General features: G+C 49.0%; 1 protein-coding gene across 1 annotated transcript in view; it reads right to left on the minus strand.

Annotated features, from left to right (window-relative positions):
* The window catches only part of LOC143955428 (uncharacterized), a 231,063-nt gene that overhangs the window by 189,536 nt on the left and 22,978 nt on the right, over positions 1–18,549 (minus strand). The window contains 1 exon segment of the mRNA XM_077465476.1: positions 2,829–4,886. Within this exon segment, the coding sequence (XP_077321602.1) occupies positions 2,829–4,886 (2,058 nt within the window).

Here is an 18,549-nt window from a genome sequence, read left to right on the forward strand (position 1 = left end):
ATTTTGAATTCATACTATTCGAAATTTATTCTATTCAAATTTGAATTTCAGAAGATGGTTGTATATTCTATTTTATATATTTTTTCTATTCTGTTCTAATCTTTTCTATTTGAATTAGAAATTTTGGAAGATGGTTAGTTACTTACTTATATATATATCTGTCACATCAACTTTTCATACTTGTCATTGTCCACTTGCCACAAGTTGTGTATTGTATTTGCCCACTTGCCACAAGTTGTGTATTGTCCACTTGCCACGTCACCTGCCACAAGTTGTGTATTGCCCACTTGCCACAAGTTGTGTATTGTCCACTTGCCACAAGTGCCACGTGACCTGCTATGAGTGCCACATGACCTGCCACGTGACCTGCCCCATGGCCGGCCATGAGTGCCACGTGACCTGACACGAATGCCATGTGACCGGCCAAGAGTGCCACATGGCCAAGTTGTGGATTGTCCACTTGTCATGTCACCTGCCACCAAGTGACCCCAGATATGGGCAATATGCCAAGTACTTTTCTGCAGCAGAGAATGACATTTTGCGACCTGACTTTGGGGCCACGTATCTCGGGGCCACTTGTAGCTAGGAACCCCAAATTTGGTATGCAAACAGAGTAGAACTAGCACTACAAAATCCAATCTACCAATTGGGGTTATTTCAACCAAATTCGAAAATATTCCTACTGGATTCCGGATGTCGATCGCAAGGCAAGTACATATGCTGTATGTCATTGTCCACTTGCCACGTCACCTGCCACAAGTTGTGTATTGTCCACTTGCTACATCACCTGCCACAAGTTGTGTATTGTCCACTTGCCATGACACCTGCCACGAGTGCCACGTGACCTGCCACATGACCAAGTTGTGGATTGTCCACTTGCCACATCACCTGCCACAAGTTGTGGGGTTCCTAGCACCAAGTGACCCCGAGATATGGACAATATGTCAAGTACTTTTCTGCAGAAGAGAATGAGCTTTTGCGACCCGACTTTGGGGCCACGTATCTCGGGGCCACTTGTAGCTAGGAACCCCAAAATTTGGTATGCAAACAGAGTAGAACTAGCACTACAAAATCACCAATTGGGGTTATTTCAACCAAGTTCGAAAATATTTCTACCAGATTCTAAATGAATTCAACATGATTCAAAATTATTTCAACCGCATTTGAAACTATTTCAACCGGATTTGAAAATATTTTGTGACCCGACTTTAGGGCCATGCATCTCGGGGTGACTTGGTGCTAGTAACCCCAAATTGGAGATGTTGTAGTGCTAGGTCTATTCTGTTTGTATACCAAATTTGGTGTTTCTAGCTCTAAGTGACCCCGAGTTACGTGGCCCCAAAGTCGGATCGTAAAATGTCAAGCACTTTTCTGCAGCAGAGAATGACATTTTGCAACCCGAATTTGGGGCCACGTGTCTCGGGGGTCACTTATAGCTAGAAACCCGAAATTTGGTATGCAAACACAATAGAACTAGCACTACAACATCTCCAAATTTGGGGTTACTAGCACCAAGTGACCCCAAGATACATGGCCCTAAAGTGGGGTCGCTTAATATTTTCGAATCCGGTTGAAAGTTTCCAATGCAGTTGAAATCATTTAGAATCCGGTAGAAATATTTTCGAATTTGGTTGGAATATTTTCGAATGCGACCGATTTTTCGAATTCAGTAGAAAACAAAACGAAATCTGAAAATGAATTTAACTAATATAACTAAACGAAATTAACTAATTAAAACGAAACAAAACTAAACAAATTTTTTCCTTTTGCACATGTCTAGAATCCATGCTGATTACTGCTAATGATAGCGTTCTCATTACTAAAATCTTGTATATAGTCCCTTATCATCCCCTCCAAGAGTTTACATACTATTGATGTTAGGCTGACTGGTCTGTAATTCCCAGGGATGTATTTTGGGCCATTTTTAAATATTGGTGCTACATTGGCTTTTCTCCAATCAGCTGGTACCATTCCAGTCAGTAGACTGTCAGTAAAAATGAGGAACAATGGTCTGGCAATTACTTGACTGAGTTCCCTAAGTCCCCTCGGGTGTAAGACATCTGGTCCCCGTGATTTATTAATGTTAAGTTTCCCAAGTCTAATTTTAATTCTGTCCTCTAATAACCATGGAGGGGCTTCCTGTGATGTGTCTTGAAACATAAAACATTTGCATAGAAATTCACCCGGGGAAAGTACATTCCTTCTGTGTAATTGGGGGAAAGATGAACGTTATTAGGATATTTGCTGTGCTGGTCGAATGGTTTCCATTAATTTAAATAGAAATGATTGCATTTGGCCACTAGATGGAGATAATTTCTATGGTACTTAGCGCCATCTAATGGCTAAATGTGGTATTTTCTGTTTTACATCAATGGTCGGTATTAAAATCACAGGGCCAGATTTTTGCCACTAGATGGCGCAGATGATCCAATATTTGTCATGACTGGATGAATGCGTGTCACATTCGTTCTACAATTTATTTTAAAATAGATCCCTAAATGTCTGTGAAATCTTCCACCACAAAATGTACTCAGCCAATGAGAGGTAATGACTCCATTTTTATTTTTCTCCTGCTATCAATGGCCGACACGGTACAACACTTCATCCATGTCTTTGGTGATCTCAGATCTCCTTATCAACTGTTTCTTCCATGATGAAGATCAGCCATGGAGTATATCTGAGGTGTATATTAGGGGGTGCTTCTTCCCCACATGTCCAGCAACATTCATATACAAGACATTTCCCGCACTCACTAATACACCTCCAGGGTTGTGTGGGACCCCCTGATGTACAGGAAGACCGGACTTCAGTGAGGAACATTTCCCTCACTCAGGACAGGAATATGGCTTCTCCCCCGTGTGAGATCTCTGGTGTGTGGAAAGTCTGACCTTCTGTGAAAAACATTTCCCGCACTCAGCACAGGAATATGGCTTCTCCCCAGTGTGAGATCTCTGATGTGCGTTAAGATTGCACTTCTTTGAAAAACATTTCCCACACTCAGCACAGGAATATGGCTTCTCCCCAGTGTGAGATCTCTGATGTGCGTTAAGATTGTACTTCTTTGAAAAACATTTCTCGCACTCAGAACAGGAATATGGCTTCTCCCCTGTGTGAGACTTCAGATGTCTGGAAAGATTTGACTTCCGTGAAAAACATTTCCCACAGTCAAGACAGGAATACGGCTTTTCCCCCGTATGCGATCTCTGATGTACAAAAACACTGGACTTTTGTGAAAAAAAATTCCCACACTCACTGCTGGCATACGGCTTCTCACCCGTGTGAGATCTCTGGTGTGTGGAAAGATTGACCTTCTGTGAAAAACATTTCCCGCACTCAGCACAGGAATATGGCTTCTCCCCAGTGTGAGATCTCTGATGTGCGGAAAGATGAGACTTCTTTGAAAAACATTTCCCACACTCAGAACAGGAATATGGCTTCTCCCCAGTGTGAGATCTCTGATGATCGGAAAGATGAGACTTCTCTGAAAAACATTTCTCACACTCAGAACAGGAATACGGCTTCTCCCCTGTGTGAGACTTCAGATGTCTGGAAAGATGTGTCTTCCGTGAAAAACATTTCCCACAGTCAAGACAGGAATACGGCTTTTCCCCCGTATGCGATCTCTGATGTATAAAAACACTGGACTTTTGTGAAAAAAATTTCCCACACTCAGTGCAGGCATACGGCTTCTCACCCGTGTGAGATCTCTGATGTATAAAAAGACTATCCTTCACTGAAAAACATTTCCCGCACTCAGAACAGGAATACGGCTTCTCCCCTGTGTGAGATCTCTGATGTATGTAAAGATGGGACTTATCTGAAAAACATTTCCCGCACTCAGAACAGGGAAACTTCTTATCTGTTGGAAAAACTGCACTGTCCCTCACAGTCCGAGGTTCCTCAGGATAAGAGGAATACGATGGTCCGGCACCGCCCCGCACAGTCTGAGGTTCCTCGGGATAAGAGGAATACGATGGTCCGGCACCATCCCGCACAGTCTGAGGTTCCTCAGGATAAGAGGAATACGATGGTCCGGCACCGTCCCTCACAGTCTGAGGTTCCTTGGGATAAGAGGAATACGATGGTCCGGCACCATCCCGCACAGTCTGAGGTTCCTCGGGATAAGAGGAATACGATGGTCCGGCACCGTCCCGCACAGTCTGAGGTTCCTCAGGATAAGAGGAATACGATGGTCCGGCACCGTCCCGCACAGTCTGAGGTTCCTCGGGATAAGAGGAATACGATGGTCCGGCACCGTCCCGCACAGTCTGAGGTTCCTCGGGATAAGAGGAATACGATGGTCCGGCACCGTCCCGCACAGCCTGAGGTTCCTCGGGATAAGAGGAATACGATGGTCCGGCACCGTCCCGCACAGTCTGAGGTTCCTCGGGATAAGAGGAATATGATGGTCCGGCACCGTCCCACACAGTCTGAGGTTCCTCAGGATAAGAGGAATACGATGGTCCGGCACCGTCCCGCACAGTCTGAGGTTCCTCGGGATAAGAGGAATACGATGGTCCGGCACCGTCCCGCACAGTCTGAGGTTCCTCGGGATAAGAGGAATACGATGGTCCGGCACCGTCCCGCACAGTCTGAGGTTCCTCAGGATAAGAGGAATACGATGGTCCATCTACACTGTGTGGTGCCGGATGGACATTTGAGGTAGTCGGGTTTTCTCCTGGACTATACTGTGTGATGTCCTCATCTTCTACTTTACAGTCTGGAGACAAAGTGAGACAATCCTCTGAGGTTTTCCTCATCTCCCGTCCATCTACTAAAATAGAAATACAAAGATTATTACTAGACATGAGCTGATGAAATGTACAACATGGAGTATATAGTGCAGGGGTCAGGAGTATGTAATGTACAACATGGAGTATATAGTGCAGGGGTCAGGAGTATGTAATGTACAACATGGAGTATATAGTGCAGGGGTCAGGAGTATGTAATGTACATGTAGCACCCCGGTGTTTAGGAAGGGTGGCTAATAAATGTAGTTTGCGAGGTGGTAGTTATCCTTCCTGATTGTTAGGAGATCTGATTCCTCTTTAATGTTGGATTGCTGCACCTTTTCTCTTCTGTCACTGGGTGGCACTAGATTGACAAGGGTATATCAAGGTCGGATTATGAATGGATGGGGTGTCTCAGACAATTGTCAGGGGTTTCTTTGGTCCCTTGGCCTGCTGGGAGAGCCTATGTATTTGGGTGGAGTCATGTGATCTGGGTTCTGTGCCACCTGGACGGCTGTCTGGGTGGACGTGTGTTATGTCCCCGGGTTGCTAGGCCGGAAGCTGCCTATCCCGGGGGAACACCTGGCTGCTAGGCTGCCTGAGGCCTATGCAGGAGCAAGAGAAGCAGCTCAGTGTTGGGACAGCAGGATTGGAATCCAACCGAGAGTAAAGGTTCAGCCGGATGGGGAACCAGTTGTGATCGGAGGTAGAGGGGAAGCTGCCGCCACTAAGGGACCATCCACCTTGTTACCAGAGACTACAGTTAGTAAGCTGGAGCCGGTACCAGAGCAATCTTCTCACCAGCCGGGGATGAGGAAGAAGTGGGAAAGCTTCAGCAGGTGTCAAGCCAGGGACCCAGCAGGATAGTGGGGGTGACGCTTGAGGAGCACCAATCAGTGCCAAGCCAGGGGCCCAGCAGGATAGCGGGGGTGACACTTGAGGAGTGTGACAGACCTAGCCAGGACAGAGGGTTTTGGAGGGGACTGATTGCTACCGATTATGGGCCCTGGCATGGGGGAACGGTGCTCTTTGTGAGCTGTATGCCTCGGGACCCCTGAGGTGGTGTTACTTTAGATTCAGGTCCATGTCCTCCAAGACACACAAACTCCGGGAACCCTGTATATGCCATATTAGAAATAGTGACCGATTCATACTGTTGGGACACATACTGTTAGATGCTAATATCATCAACTCCAGCCACCTGTCTGTTGTCTTCCATAATGTAAATGAGTCTAGTCTGGCTTGCCACAGCTTCTAAGAGTATTTCACCCATTGTTGTTTGTGCTAATTAACCTTGCTATTATATGAAGGAGTTCGATGTTGAAATTTAATAATAATAATGTTGATTCTGAGCTAAAAAGGATTAGATAATTAGCTCATGTTAATTAGGTTTCTGGTTACAGTTTGCATTGTCCTCCTGCTGTAAAAAATTGTGTGAGATCTCAAATAAAAAGCTATTCCTGATGTACTCCAAGACTGGTGAGGACTAATGTTTTACCCGACACTGAGCTACGACTAGTGAATGGGAAGGCTAAGGGGTCTTGGATTGTGTGGTACCAGACTGAAGGAAGCATTTACGGCGGACATCCTGAGTACAGGGTCCCTCGCAAGGAGCATCATTTAGTGCCAAGCCAGGGGCCCCGCAGGATAGCGGGGGTGACACTTTGAGGAACATACAGTGGGTTAGCTGTAGAAGAGCTCAGGAGTAGTGATGGACGAACCTCCGACGGGACTTTTCGCGAACGCAGCCAAGAGTTCGAGAACCGCAAAGTTCGCGGTGGGCCCCATTGATTTTAATGGCAGGCGAACCTTAAAAACCTCCAGGTCATATTTTCAGCCACAAAATACTTACTAGCTGTGCACACATAGTCCCACCACATGGACACTGACATAACACATGTATGAAGTGAATCTGGGTTCGACAACGACAAGCATTCTTTTTTTATCTGTGAAATTTTGACAATTCAGGAACTCATGAAGGCCATGGAGGAGAGGAAAGGTCAGGGCAGGCTATGAAGATGGTGCAGGAGATGATCACCGAACCGTGATAGAGTGCACTGACACCAGCACCGTGATAGAGAGCACTGACACCAGCACCGGGATAGAGAGCACTGACACCAGCACCGAGATAGAGAGCACTGACACCAGCTACGAGATAGAGAGCACTGACACCAGCACCGAGATAGAGAGCACTGACACCAGCACCGAGATAGAGAGCACTGACACCAGCACCGAGATAGAGAGCACTGACACCAGCACAGAGAGCACTGACACCAGCACAGAGAGCACTAACACCAGCACAGAGAGCACTGACACCAGCACCGAGATAGAGAGCACTGACACCACACCAGCACCATGCTAGAGAGCACTGAACCACACCAGCACCGAGATAGAGAGCACTGACACCAGCACCGAGATAGAGAGCACTGACACCACACCAGCACCTTGATAGAGAGCAAGGACACCACACCAGCGCCGTGAAAGAGAGCACTGAGACCACACCAGCACTGAGATAGAGAGCACAGACTCCACACCAGCACCGTGATAGAGAGCACTGAGACCACACCAGCACTGTGATAGAGAGCACTGACACCAGCACCAAGTTAGAGAGCACTGAGACCACACCAGCACTGTGATAGAGAGCACTGACACCAGCACCGAGTTAGACAGCACTGACACCACACTAGCACCGTGATAGAAAGCACTGACACCACACCAGAACCGTGATAGAAAGTACTGATACCAGCACAGAGATAGAGAGCACTGACACCAGCACCGTGATAGAGAGCACTGACACCAGCACCGAGATAGAGAGCACTGACACCACACCAGCACCATGCTAGAGAGCACTGAACCACACCAGCACCGAGATAGAGAGCACTGACACCAGCACCGAGATAGAGAGCACTGACACCACACCAGCACCTTGATAGAGAGCAAGGACACCACACCAGCGCCGTGAAAGAGAGCACTGAGACCACACCAGCACTGAGATAGAGAGCACAGACTCCACACCAGCACCGTGATAGAGAGCACTGAGACCACACCAGCACTGTGATAGAGAGCACTGACACCAGCACCAAGTTAGAGAGCACTGAGACCACACCAGCACTGTGATAGAGAGCACTGACACCAGCACCGAGTTAGACAGCACTGACACCACACTAGCACCGTGATAGAAAGCACTGACACCACACCAGAACCGTGATAGAAAGTACTGATACCAGCACAGAGATAGAGAGCACTGACACCAGCACCGTGATAGAGAGCACTGACACCAGCACCGAGATAGAGAGCACTGACACCACACCAGCACCATGCTAGAGAGCACTGAACCACACCAGCACCGAGATAGAGAGCACTGACACCAGCACCGAGATAGAGAGCACTGACACCACACCAGCACCTTGATAGAGAGCAAGGACACCACACCAGCGCCGTGAAAGAGAGCACTGAGACCACACCAGCACTGAGATAGAGAGCACAGACTCCACACCAGCACCGTGATAGAGAGCACTGAGACCACACCAGCACTGTGATAGAGAGCACTGACACCAGCACCAAGTTAGAGAGCACTGAGACCACACCAGCACTGAGATAGAGAGCACTGACACCAGCACCGAGATAGAGAGCACTGAGACCAAACCAGCACTGAGATAGAGAGCACTGACACTAGCACCGAGATAGAGAGCACTGAGACCAAACCAGCACTGAGATAGAGAGCACTGACACTAGCACCGAGATAGAGAGCACTGACACCACACCAGCACCGTGATAGAAAGCACTGACACCACACCAGAACCGTGATAGAAAGTACTGATACCAGCACAGAGATAGAGAGCACTGACACCAGCACCGTGATAGAGAGCACTGACACCAGCACCGTGATAGAGAGCACTGACAACAGGACCGTGATAGAGAGCACTGACACCAGCACCGAGATAGAGAGCACTGACACCAGCACCGAGATAGAGAGCACTGACACCACACCAGCACCTTGATAGAGAGCACTGACACCACACCAGCGCCGTGAAAGAGAGCACTGAGACCACACCAGCACGAGATGGAGAGCACTGCCACCACACCAGCACCATGATAGAAAGCACTAATACCAGCACAGAGATAGAGAGCACTGACACCACACCAGCACCGTGATAGAGAGCACTGACACCAGCACCAAGTTAGAGAGCACTGACACCACACCAGCAGCGTGATAGAGAGCACTGAGACCACACCAGCACCGAGATAGAGAGCACTGAGACCACACCAGCACTAAGATAGAGAGCACAGACTCCACACCAGCACCGTGATAGAGAGCACTGAGATCACACCAGCACTGTGATAGAGAGCACTGACACCAGCACCGAGTTAGAGAGCACTGACACCACACCAGCACCGAGATAGAGAGCACTGACACCAGCACCGAGTTAGAGAATACACTGACACCACACCAGCACCGTGATAGAGAGCACTGACACCACACCAGCACTGTGATAGACAGCACTGAGACCACACCAGCACTGAGATAGAGAGCACTGACACCAGCACCGTGATAGAGAGCACTGACACCAGCACCGTGATAGAGAGCACTGACACCACACCAGCACCGAGATCGAGAGCACTGACACCACACCAGCACCGAGATAGAGAGAGCACTGACACCAGCACTGATACCAGCAACTCGCTGCGGGACCCAAAAATATTACACCGCTCAACCTCTTCAAAAGGGAGGGTACGGGCATATATTATGGTTTGCTTTTTTTAAAGGAAGTGAGTTAAAGTTAGAAAAAAGGTCCGTGTGCTCGATTAAATAAATCGTTTATAGAGTTATGCATATACATGGTCTACTGGTCACATGTGTTGAATTCCTCCGAGATCCATGCCTCATTCATTTTTATAAATGTCAGGTAGTCAACACTGTCGTGAGCTAGGCGAGTACGCTTATCGGTCACGATCCCCCCTGCTGCGCTGAACGTCCTTTCGGACAGGACACCGGATGAGGGGCAAGCCAACAGTTCGATTGCAAATTGGGCAAGCTCTGGCCAGAGGTCAAGCCCGCCCACCCAGTAGTCCAGGGGTTCATCACTCCTCAGAGCGTCCACATCAGCCGTTAACCCGATGAAGTCGGACACCTGACGGTCTAGGCGTTCCCTGATGCTGGATCCGGATGACACCTGTCGATGGGTCGGCTGAAAGAATGACCTCATATCCGAAGTCACCAACACATCTTCAAACCGGCCTCTTCTTGCAGGCGCTGTTGGATTGGTACCCGCAACTCCTTCTCTGGGAGTGGGAATTGCTCCTCTGCCAGCGCTCGCAAAAGCAGAATGCAGCATTTCTCGAAGCAAGGCCTGGAAGTGCTCCATTCTGACAGCCCTCTGTGACGGCGGTAACATTTCCGCCATTTTGTGTTTGTACCGGGGGTCTAAGTACGTTGCCACCCAGTACTGGTCCTTGACCCTTATGCTTCTTATATGGAGCATGAAGGCCCCCATTTGCACTAAACTGGAAGCGGTGTGGTGGCCTGGTTCCTGCTCATCATCCAGGATAATGTCGTCCTCTTCATTTTCCTCTCCCCATCCACGCACAACAACAGGGATCCCAGAAAGGTTTAAAGCATGCTCTTCTTGTTCCTCCTCATCCGCCCCCGGCACCATCCTCCTCTGACTCCTCTTCAGACTCCTGTTGTTGACTTGTCTCAGATAGAGTAGCCCCCCCTGGGAATTTATTCAGCATTGCGACTTCCTCATCTTCCCGCTCCTGCTCCTCCACAGCTTGATCAATGATACGACGCAATGCACGCTCCATAAAGAAGGCATAAGGTACCATGTCACTGATGGCACCATGGCTGCGACTGATCAGTTTGGTGATCTCATCAAATGGCCGCAGAAGTCTGCATGCGTCGCGCATGAGCAGCCACTGGCGCGGTGAAAAAAAAACAGCTCCCCAGAACCTGTTCTGCTGCAGAGTTCATACAGGTAGACGTTAACTGCACGTTTCTGCTGGAGCAGCCTATCAAGCATATAGAAGGTTGAGTTCCATCACGTCGGGCAATCGCAAATAAGACGTCTGACCAGCAGATTGTGTCGCAGCTGAATGTCAGCAAGGCGAGCCATGGCCGTGTAAGATCTTCTGAAATGGGCCGAGATTTTCCTTGCCTGCCGCAAGATGTCCTGGACCCCAGGGTATTTGACAACGAATTGCTGCACGACCAAGTTTAAGACGCGTGCCTTACATGGCACGTGTGTCATTTTGCCCTGTTTCAATGCGCTAAGCAGATTGGCACCGTTGTCACACACCACTTTACCAACTGTCAAATTGAGCGGTGTTAGCCACTGATCTGCCTGTGAACGCAAAGCTGAAAGGAGTGCCGGGCCAGTGTGGCTCTTGGCTTCCAGACACAACAGACGCGGCACGGCATGGCAACGTCTCACCTGGCATGTCGAATAGGTTCTGGGGAGCTTGGGCGGTGCAGCGGAAGAGACGCTAGCAGCGGAAAAGGAGGAGTCAGCCGAGGAGAAGAGGGAGGAGGATGGAGTTCGAGGAGGAGAAGAAGAGGCAGGCCTACATGCAATCCGTGGCGGTAAAACCAAATCTACACGGGTGCCACGGGTTACATGCTTGACGGCCGTCAGACAGTTCACCCAGTGGGCAGTAAAAGTTATATACCTTCCCTGCCTGTGTTTGCTAGACCACGTTTCTGTGGTCAGATGTATCTTGGCACCGACACTGTGTGCCAGAGATACATTCACTTGCCGCTGAACATGGCCATATAGCTCTGGGATGCCCTTCTCTGAGAAATACTTCTGTCCTGGGGCCTTCCATTGTGGTGTTCCAATGGCCACAAATTTTCGAAAGGCCTCAGAGTCCACCAGTTTATATGGCAGTAGTTGGCGGGCTATCAGTTCTGACAAGCCAGCCGTCAACCGTTGGGCAAGAGGGTTATCCGGCGTCATCATTTTTTTACGCTCGAACATTTGGCCCACGGAAGCCTGCCTTTTTGCAGAAAAATGTGAGCTTGGCGTGATGGAAGGTGGAGTGGAGGACAATTGTGAGGAAAGAGGAGAAGTAGAAGACGAGGCTTGACGGTGAGAGCCTGCAGTGTGGCTTTGTGTGTTCCGTTGCTCCCACTGGGCTCGGTGATGGCTGCCCATGTGCCTTCTTAAGGCGGTCGTCCCTAGGGGAGTGTTGGGCTTACCGCGACTAATGCGTTGACTGCAAAGATTGCAGATGGCAACGCTATTGTCAGCAGCGGACACGTTAAAAAAAGCCCACACTGCGTAGCCATGTGCCGGTGTCCTGGGAGCGCCAGATGTGACCGTACATGGTCGATGACTCGCTCCTGATACATTTGCGGTCTGCTTTGTCCCTCCTGTGCAATGTAAGTTATTCCTGCTTCTCCTCCCTATCTGCTGGTCCATATCTCCCTCTGAACTCCCCTCCTCTTCCTCTCTTGTGGGCACCCACGTGACATCACTAGACACGTCATCATCAACGTCACCTTCCCCACCGCTATAAGTAGAGATCTCGGAGTAGGCAGCAACACCGGGGACCAACCTCCTCCTTGGGCTGATCTGGGTACTGTCGTCAGACTGCTGAGTAGCGGTTGTTGCTACCTCCTCTTCCTGATCCAATACCAAGAGTGGCTGCGCATCAGAAATGTCCTCTTGATATGGATCGGAAAATAATTCCTGTGACTCAAGCGGAATGTATGTGGTGGTGGTGGAGTTGGTGGTAGTGTCTTTGGGGGTGCACGCAGCAGAGAGTGAAGAAGAGGGTGCAGATCGAAAGGATGAGGAGGGTGCAGAAGAGTAAGGCTGAGTGAGCCACTCAACCAAATCTGGTGCGTCCTTTGACGTAATCGCACGCACCTTCTGCAATTTTCCACTTTGGCTCAAGTCTGTTGCTCCTGCCCTACCCCTACCACCCCTGCGGAAGGGCCTGCCTCTTCCTCTGCCTGTAGTTTTTTTAAATGACCCTGTGACAAAAGTCTCTAGAGAAGTGCAGTATGTATGTGGAAGAAGGTATATAACACCCCGCTTCAATCTGTCATTTTTGGGGTCCACTGGTCTATCACACCAGTTATAATACTTTTTTTTTTTTTATTGTGTTTGTTGCTCTTTGTAGTATCGCTGCAGAACCGCTCAGCAGTCACAATGCTGCACAGTGGAAATGCACTATACTATGCTTTCTATATGTGCAAGTATTTTATACGTGTATTACACCCCTATATACTGCACACCAAATAGTACACCTATACCAGTCCTTACAAGGACCTTTGTGGACCTAGTAGCTAGTGATTTGCAGACTGTCCCTCAGTCCCTACACCGATAAAAGACAGCTGCAGAATCGGCCAGCAGTCAAGTATAATAATCTTTCTATATTTGGAAGAAAGTATATTAGACGTGTACAACCCTATATACTGTACACCTATACCAGTCCTTAAAGTCTGCCAGTTTGGCGAATCGTGAACGCGCAAAATTTGCCGCGAACTGACCGCCGGGCGAACCACAAGGCCATCTCTACTCAGGAGATTCAGTGGCCACTGAATCTGGAAGTCTAGTGAGAAACCGGGAGCTCAGTGAGTGAAGATCTACAGTGAGAGACTTTGTGAGAAGAAGAGAACTATTCTGTGTTACCAAGAGTTATGTACAACTACCGTCAGTGACAGTAACAAGATTTGTTACCATAGGAGACGGCGGTCCTCCCGATACAGAAGTTGTGTCTGGCTGGAGGCCTTACACTGTATAGCTGTCTACCTATAGAAGTCTCGGAGTCTGCCAATTGTCATTGCATCTACTCAAATGTGTCCCTGGCCCTAAACCGGCTCTCCCACAGTTCTTGTTCAGAGATAATAAATATCTTGTTTGCATTTAAAAAGTGACTGGCGCCCATCATTCCACCTTGCATTACACCCACCATGCCTCGTAACCCACTCTACAAAGAAGGACGTCAGCGGTCTCTAACTCTGGAGGTCATCATTAGAGTATATAGTGCAATGGTCAGGAGTATGTAATGTACAATATAGCTTATAATTAGGGTCAGGACTAGTGATGGCCGAAAAGTTCGCCCGGCGGTCGTTTCGTGGCGAATTTCGGCTGTTCGCGGTCGGCCAGTTCGGCGGACTATTGGTGCCGTTCGCCCGGCGGACTTCCGTGTTTTTACTGTGTAAAGGAACTTTGACCTGATGCCACATCCATCATGGGGTACAGGACAGCCAATTGAGACATGACAGCATATGGACACTTGGACATTCCCCCTAACTTATAAATACACCCGATCCGGCGGCCATTTTACATTCTTTCTTCTGTCACTATAGGGAAAGGTTGCTGTGTGGAGTAGGGAGAGATAAATCGCTAGCTATTTGGTACACAAAAGTTCTTTTCAGGACTGGTATAGGTGTTAGGTGTATATAGGTTTGCTGTGCTACTGATTGTTGCAGCAGCCTGAGTGTCTTTTGTCAGTTTAGAGAAAGGGACAGAGCGCTGTGTCTGCTGCTATTGTAGGGACAGCCAGATTAGTCATCATCATCATTAGCTGTTACTATCAGGTCCACAAAAGTGCTATTCCAGTAACCAGTTATTGTTCCAGTCTCCTCTGTTTTGCCAGTTTGTATAGGGACAGGAAGGAAGCAGTGTGTCAGGCAGTGAGGGTCAGTTTAAACAGTTGCTGTTACTATTAGTTCCACAAAGGTTCTTTTCAGGACTGGTATCAGTGGTATGGTAATAGGCTTGTACACGTATAATATTCTTTCTTCCAAATATAGAAAGAATATTATACTTGACTGCTGCCCTTCTGCTGCAGTCTGCTAATCAGTCACAACTCACTTGTTCCACAAAGCTCTTTATCAGGACTGGTAACTTGGTCTGTCTAGGGTGCTACAGAACATAGGGTTGAGTGAGGTACAGTCTGATATTCTGTAAGGACTGGTATCGGTCCACAATACATAGGGTTGAGGTGCACTACTGCTGACCGCTGCCCTATACTGCAGCAGTCCTTCATCAGTATAGGGACTGACGTACAGTCTGCTAATCAGTCACACACAACCTACTTGGTCCACAAAGGTCCTTATGAGGACTGGTAACTTTGTGTAGGGTGCTACAGTACATAGGGTTGAGTGAGGTACAGTCTGCTGTTCTATAAGGACTGGTATCGGTCCACAATACATAGGGTTGAGGTGCACTACTGCTAACCGCTGCCCTATACTGCAGCAGTCCTTCATCGGTATAGGGACTGAGAGTTTTGTCACAGGGTCATTTAAAAAATGACAGGCAGAGGAAGAGGCAGGCCCTTCCGCAGGGGTGGTAGGGGTAGGGCAGGAGCAACAGGCTTGAGCCAAAGTGGGAAGTTGCAGAAGGTGCGTTCAATTACTTTAAAGGATCCCTGTGCTGTGCTGACTTCCTCCTGGGCCTGCTTATTATGAGGGGCTCACACCATCCCTGTGCTATGCTCATTATGAGGGGCTCACACCATCCCTGTGCTGTGCTGACTTACTCCTGGGGCTGCTTATTATGAGGGGCTCACACCATCCCTGTGCTGTTCTGACTTACTCCTGGGGCTGCTTATTATGAGGGGCTCACACCATCCCTCTGCTATGCTCATTATGAGGGGCTCACACCATCCCTGTGCTATGCTGACATCCTCCTGGGGCTGCTTATTATGAGGGGCTCACACTATCCCTGTGCTGTGCTGACTTACTCCTGGGGCTGCTTATTATGAGGGGCTCACACCATCCCTGTGCTGTGCTGACTTACTCCTGGGGCTGCTTATTATGAGGGGCTCACACCATCCCTGTGCTGTGCTGACTTACTCCTGGGGCTGCTTATTATGAGGGGCTCACACCATCCCTGTGCTGTTCTGACTTACTCCTGGGGCTGCTTATTATGAGGGGCTCACACCATCCCTCTGCTATGCTCATTATGAGGGGCTCACACCATCCCTGTTCTATGCTCATTATGAGGGGCTCACACCATCCCTGTGCTATGCTGACATCCTCCTGGGGCTGCTTATTATGAGGGGCTCACACCATCCCTGTGCTGTGCTGACTTACTCCTGGGGCTGCTTATTATGAGGGGCTCACACCATCCCTGTGCTGTTCTGACCTACTCCTGTGGCTGCTTATTATGAGGGGCTCACACCATCCCTGTGCTGTTCTGACCTACTCCTGTGGCTGCTTATTATGAGGGGCTCACACCATCCCTGTGCTGTGCTGACCTACTCCTGTGGCTGCTTATTATGAGGGGCTCACACCATCCCTGTGCTGTGCTGACTTACTCCTGGGGCTGCTTATTATGAGGGGCTCACACCATCCCTGTGCTATGCTGACATCCTCCTGGGGCTGCTAGTTATGAGGGGCTCACACCATCCCTGTGCTGTGCTGACTTACTCCTGGGGCTGCTTATTATGAGGGGCTCACACCATCCCTGTGCTGTGCTGACTTACTCCTGTGGCTGCTTATTATGAGGGGCTCACACCATCCCTGTGCTGTGCTGACTTACTCCTGGGGCTGCTTATTATGAGGGGCTCCCACCATCCCTGTGCTATGCTCATTATGAGGGGCTCACACCATCCCTGTGCTATGCTCATTATGAGGGGCTCACACCATCCCTGTTCTATGCTCATTATGAAGGGCTCACACCATCCCTGTGCTATGCTGACATCCTCCTGGGGCTGCTAGTTATGAGGGGCTCACACCATCCCTGTGCTGTTCTGACTTACTCCTGGGGCTGCTTATTATGAGGGGCTCACACCATCCCTGTGCTGTGCTGACTTACTCCTGGGGCTGCTTATTATGAGGGGCTCACACCATCCCTGTGCTGTTCTGACTTACTCCTGGGGCTGCTTATTATGAGGGGCTCCCACCATCCCTGTGCTATGCTCATTATGAGGGGCTCACACCATCCCTGTGCTATGCTCATTATGAGGGGCTCACACCATCCCTGTGCTATGCTCATTATGAGGGGCTCACACCATCCCTGTGCTATGCTCATTATGAGGGGCTCACACCATCCCTGTGCTATGCTGACATCCTCCTGGGGCTGCTTATTATGAGGGGCTCACACCATCCCTGTGCTGTTCTGACTTACTCCTGGGGCTGCTTATTATGAGGGGCTCACACCATCCCTGTGCTGTTCTGACTTACTCCTGGGGCTGCTTATTATGAAGGGCTCACACCATCCCTGTGCTGTTCTGACTTACTCCTGGGGCTGCTTATTATGAAGGGCTCACACCATCCCTGTGCTATGCTGACATCCTCCTGGGCCTGCTTATTATGAGGGGCTCCCACCATCCCTGTGCTATGCTGACTTCCTCCTGGGGCTGATTACGGTGTTGCTGTCAGTGCTTTATATCACGGTGCTGGTGTCAGATGACTCTATCACGGTGCAGGTGTCATTGCTGTATGTCACGCTGCTGGTGATCATCTCCTGCACCCTCTTCTTTGCCTACCCTGGTCCCTGACCTTCCCTCTCCTCCATTGCCTTCATGCGCTCCACAGTCCTGAATTGTCAGAACAATTTCCCATATAAAAAAAGAATGCTTGTAGTTGTCGATCCCAGATTCACCTCATACATGTGTTATGTCATTGGCCATGTGGTGGGACTATGTTTGCACAGCTAGTAATTATTTTGTGGCTGCAAATTTGACCTATAGGTTTGCGAAGTTCGCCTCCCATTGAACTCAATGGGGCCCGCCGCGAACGTTCCGTTTCGCGAACTATCGGCCGCGTTCGCGAAACGTCCCGTCGGAAGTTCGTCCATCACTAGTCAGGACTCATAATATTGGTGATTAGTAATCAGTGGCGGGTTATATGTTCATCAGAGACAAGTTGCAGAGGTCCCACACCGCTCCTCCCATCTCCTGAGACTGCACTCAGTGACTTGGGTCTGAGACTATACAGACATATCCCTCCACCCGACACAGCCAGCAGACAACAGAGCAAGTAACCCCGGGGGGAAAATTCTTCTGTCAGAGGTCTTGCTAGACCCGGGCATGGGGCAGAAGACCCAAGGTACATACCCCAGGTGTCTAGATCTAGTAACATCTATGGTGAAAATGTAAATTTTTCTTCCAGCTGATCCCCAGAATCTCCATAAATCCAGTCTAGATACATAAATTGTGTCGGCAGCACAGAGAAGGAAGATTATCGGAGAGAAATCCAGGAATACAGGACGGGGAACACAGCTCAGGAAAGTGACCAGGGGATTACAGGCTGATATCACCCAGCCCCCGCCCTACTCTGGACCAATCAGTGAGCAGTATGGGTGGAGGAATGTATTTAGTGTTAATGACCCACCTGTGCTGATCTCTGTAGGAGTGTCCTCCTCTATAAATGTCCCCGTTATTCCATCCTCCTCCATAGACTGCTGATCATCCCTCACATACCTCTCTTCTTCTTCTGATTTCACCTCAAATTCTATATCCATTGGATCTCCACTCTAAATCAAGAAAATTAGAGAAAATATTATCTGTAAGATATAAGCTTTATTATGGTGACATCACATAGTAAAGTCACACATCGTCCCATAAGTCTGTGTTTTATAATCTCCGTCCCACCAACCTTGCAATATTGAGGGATGGTGTGACCTTCCTGTGTGGGATCCCGGGAATACAGAGGACGGGGACATCTCTCTGGTGGGTTCCTGGTATTTGGTGGCTCCATCATATCCTTGTGTCCTTCAGAAAACTCCTCCATCACTCCATACTCCTCATCCTCCTCTTTATACTCTTCTTTAACATCAATATTATCATCCCCGAGGTTTCCACTCTGAATATATAGCTAAAAAAAAAAAAAAATCACTGTAAGAAATATGCTTGTGTA

The sequence above is a fragment of the Lithobates pipiens genome, unplaced genomic scaffold, assembly GCF_037356315.1.
Source record: "Lithobates pipiens isolate NorthernLeopardFrog02 unplaced genomic scaffold, aLitPip1_a1.2 Scaffold_35, whole genome shotgun sequence".
Lineage (NCBI taxonomy): Eukaryota > Metazoa > Chordata > Amphibia > Anura > Ranidae > Lithobates > Lithobates pipiens.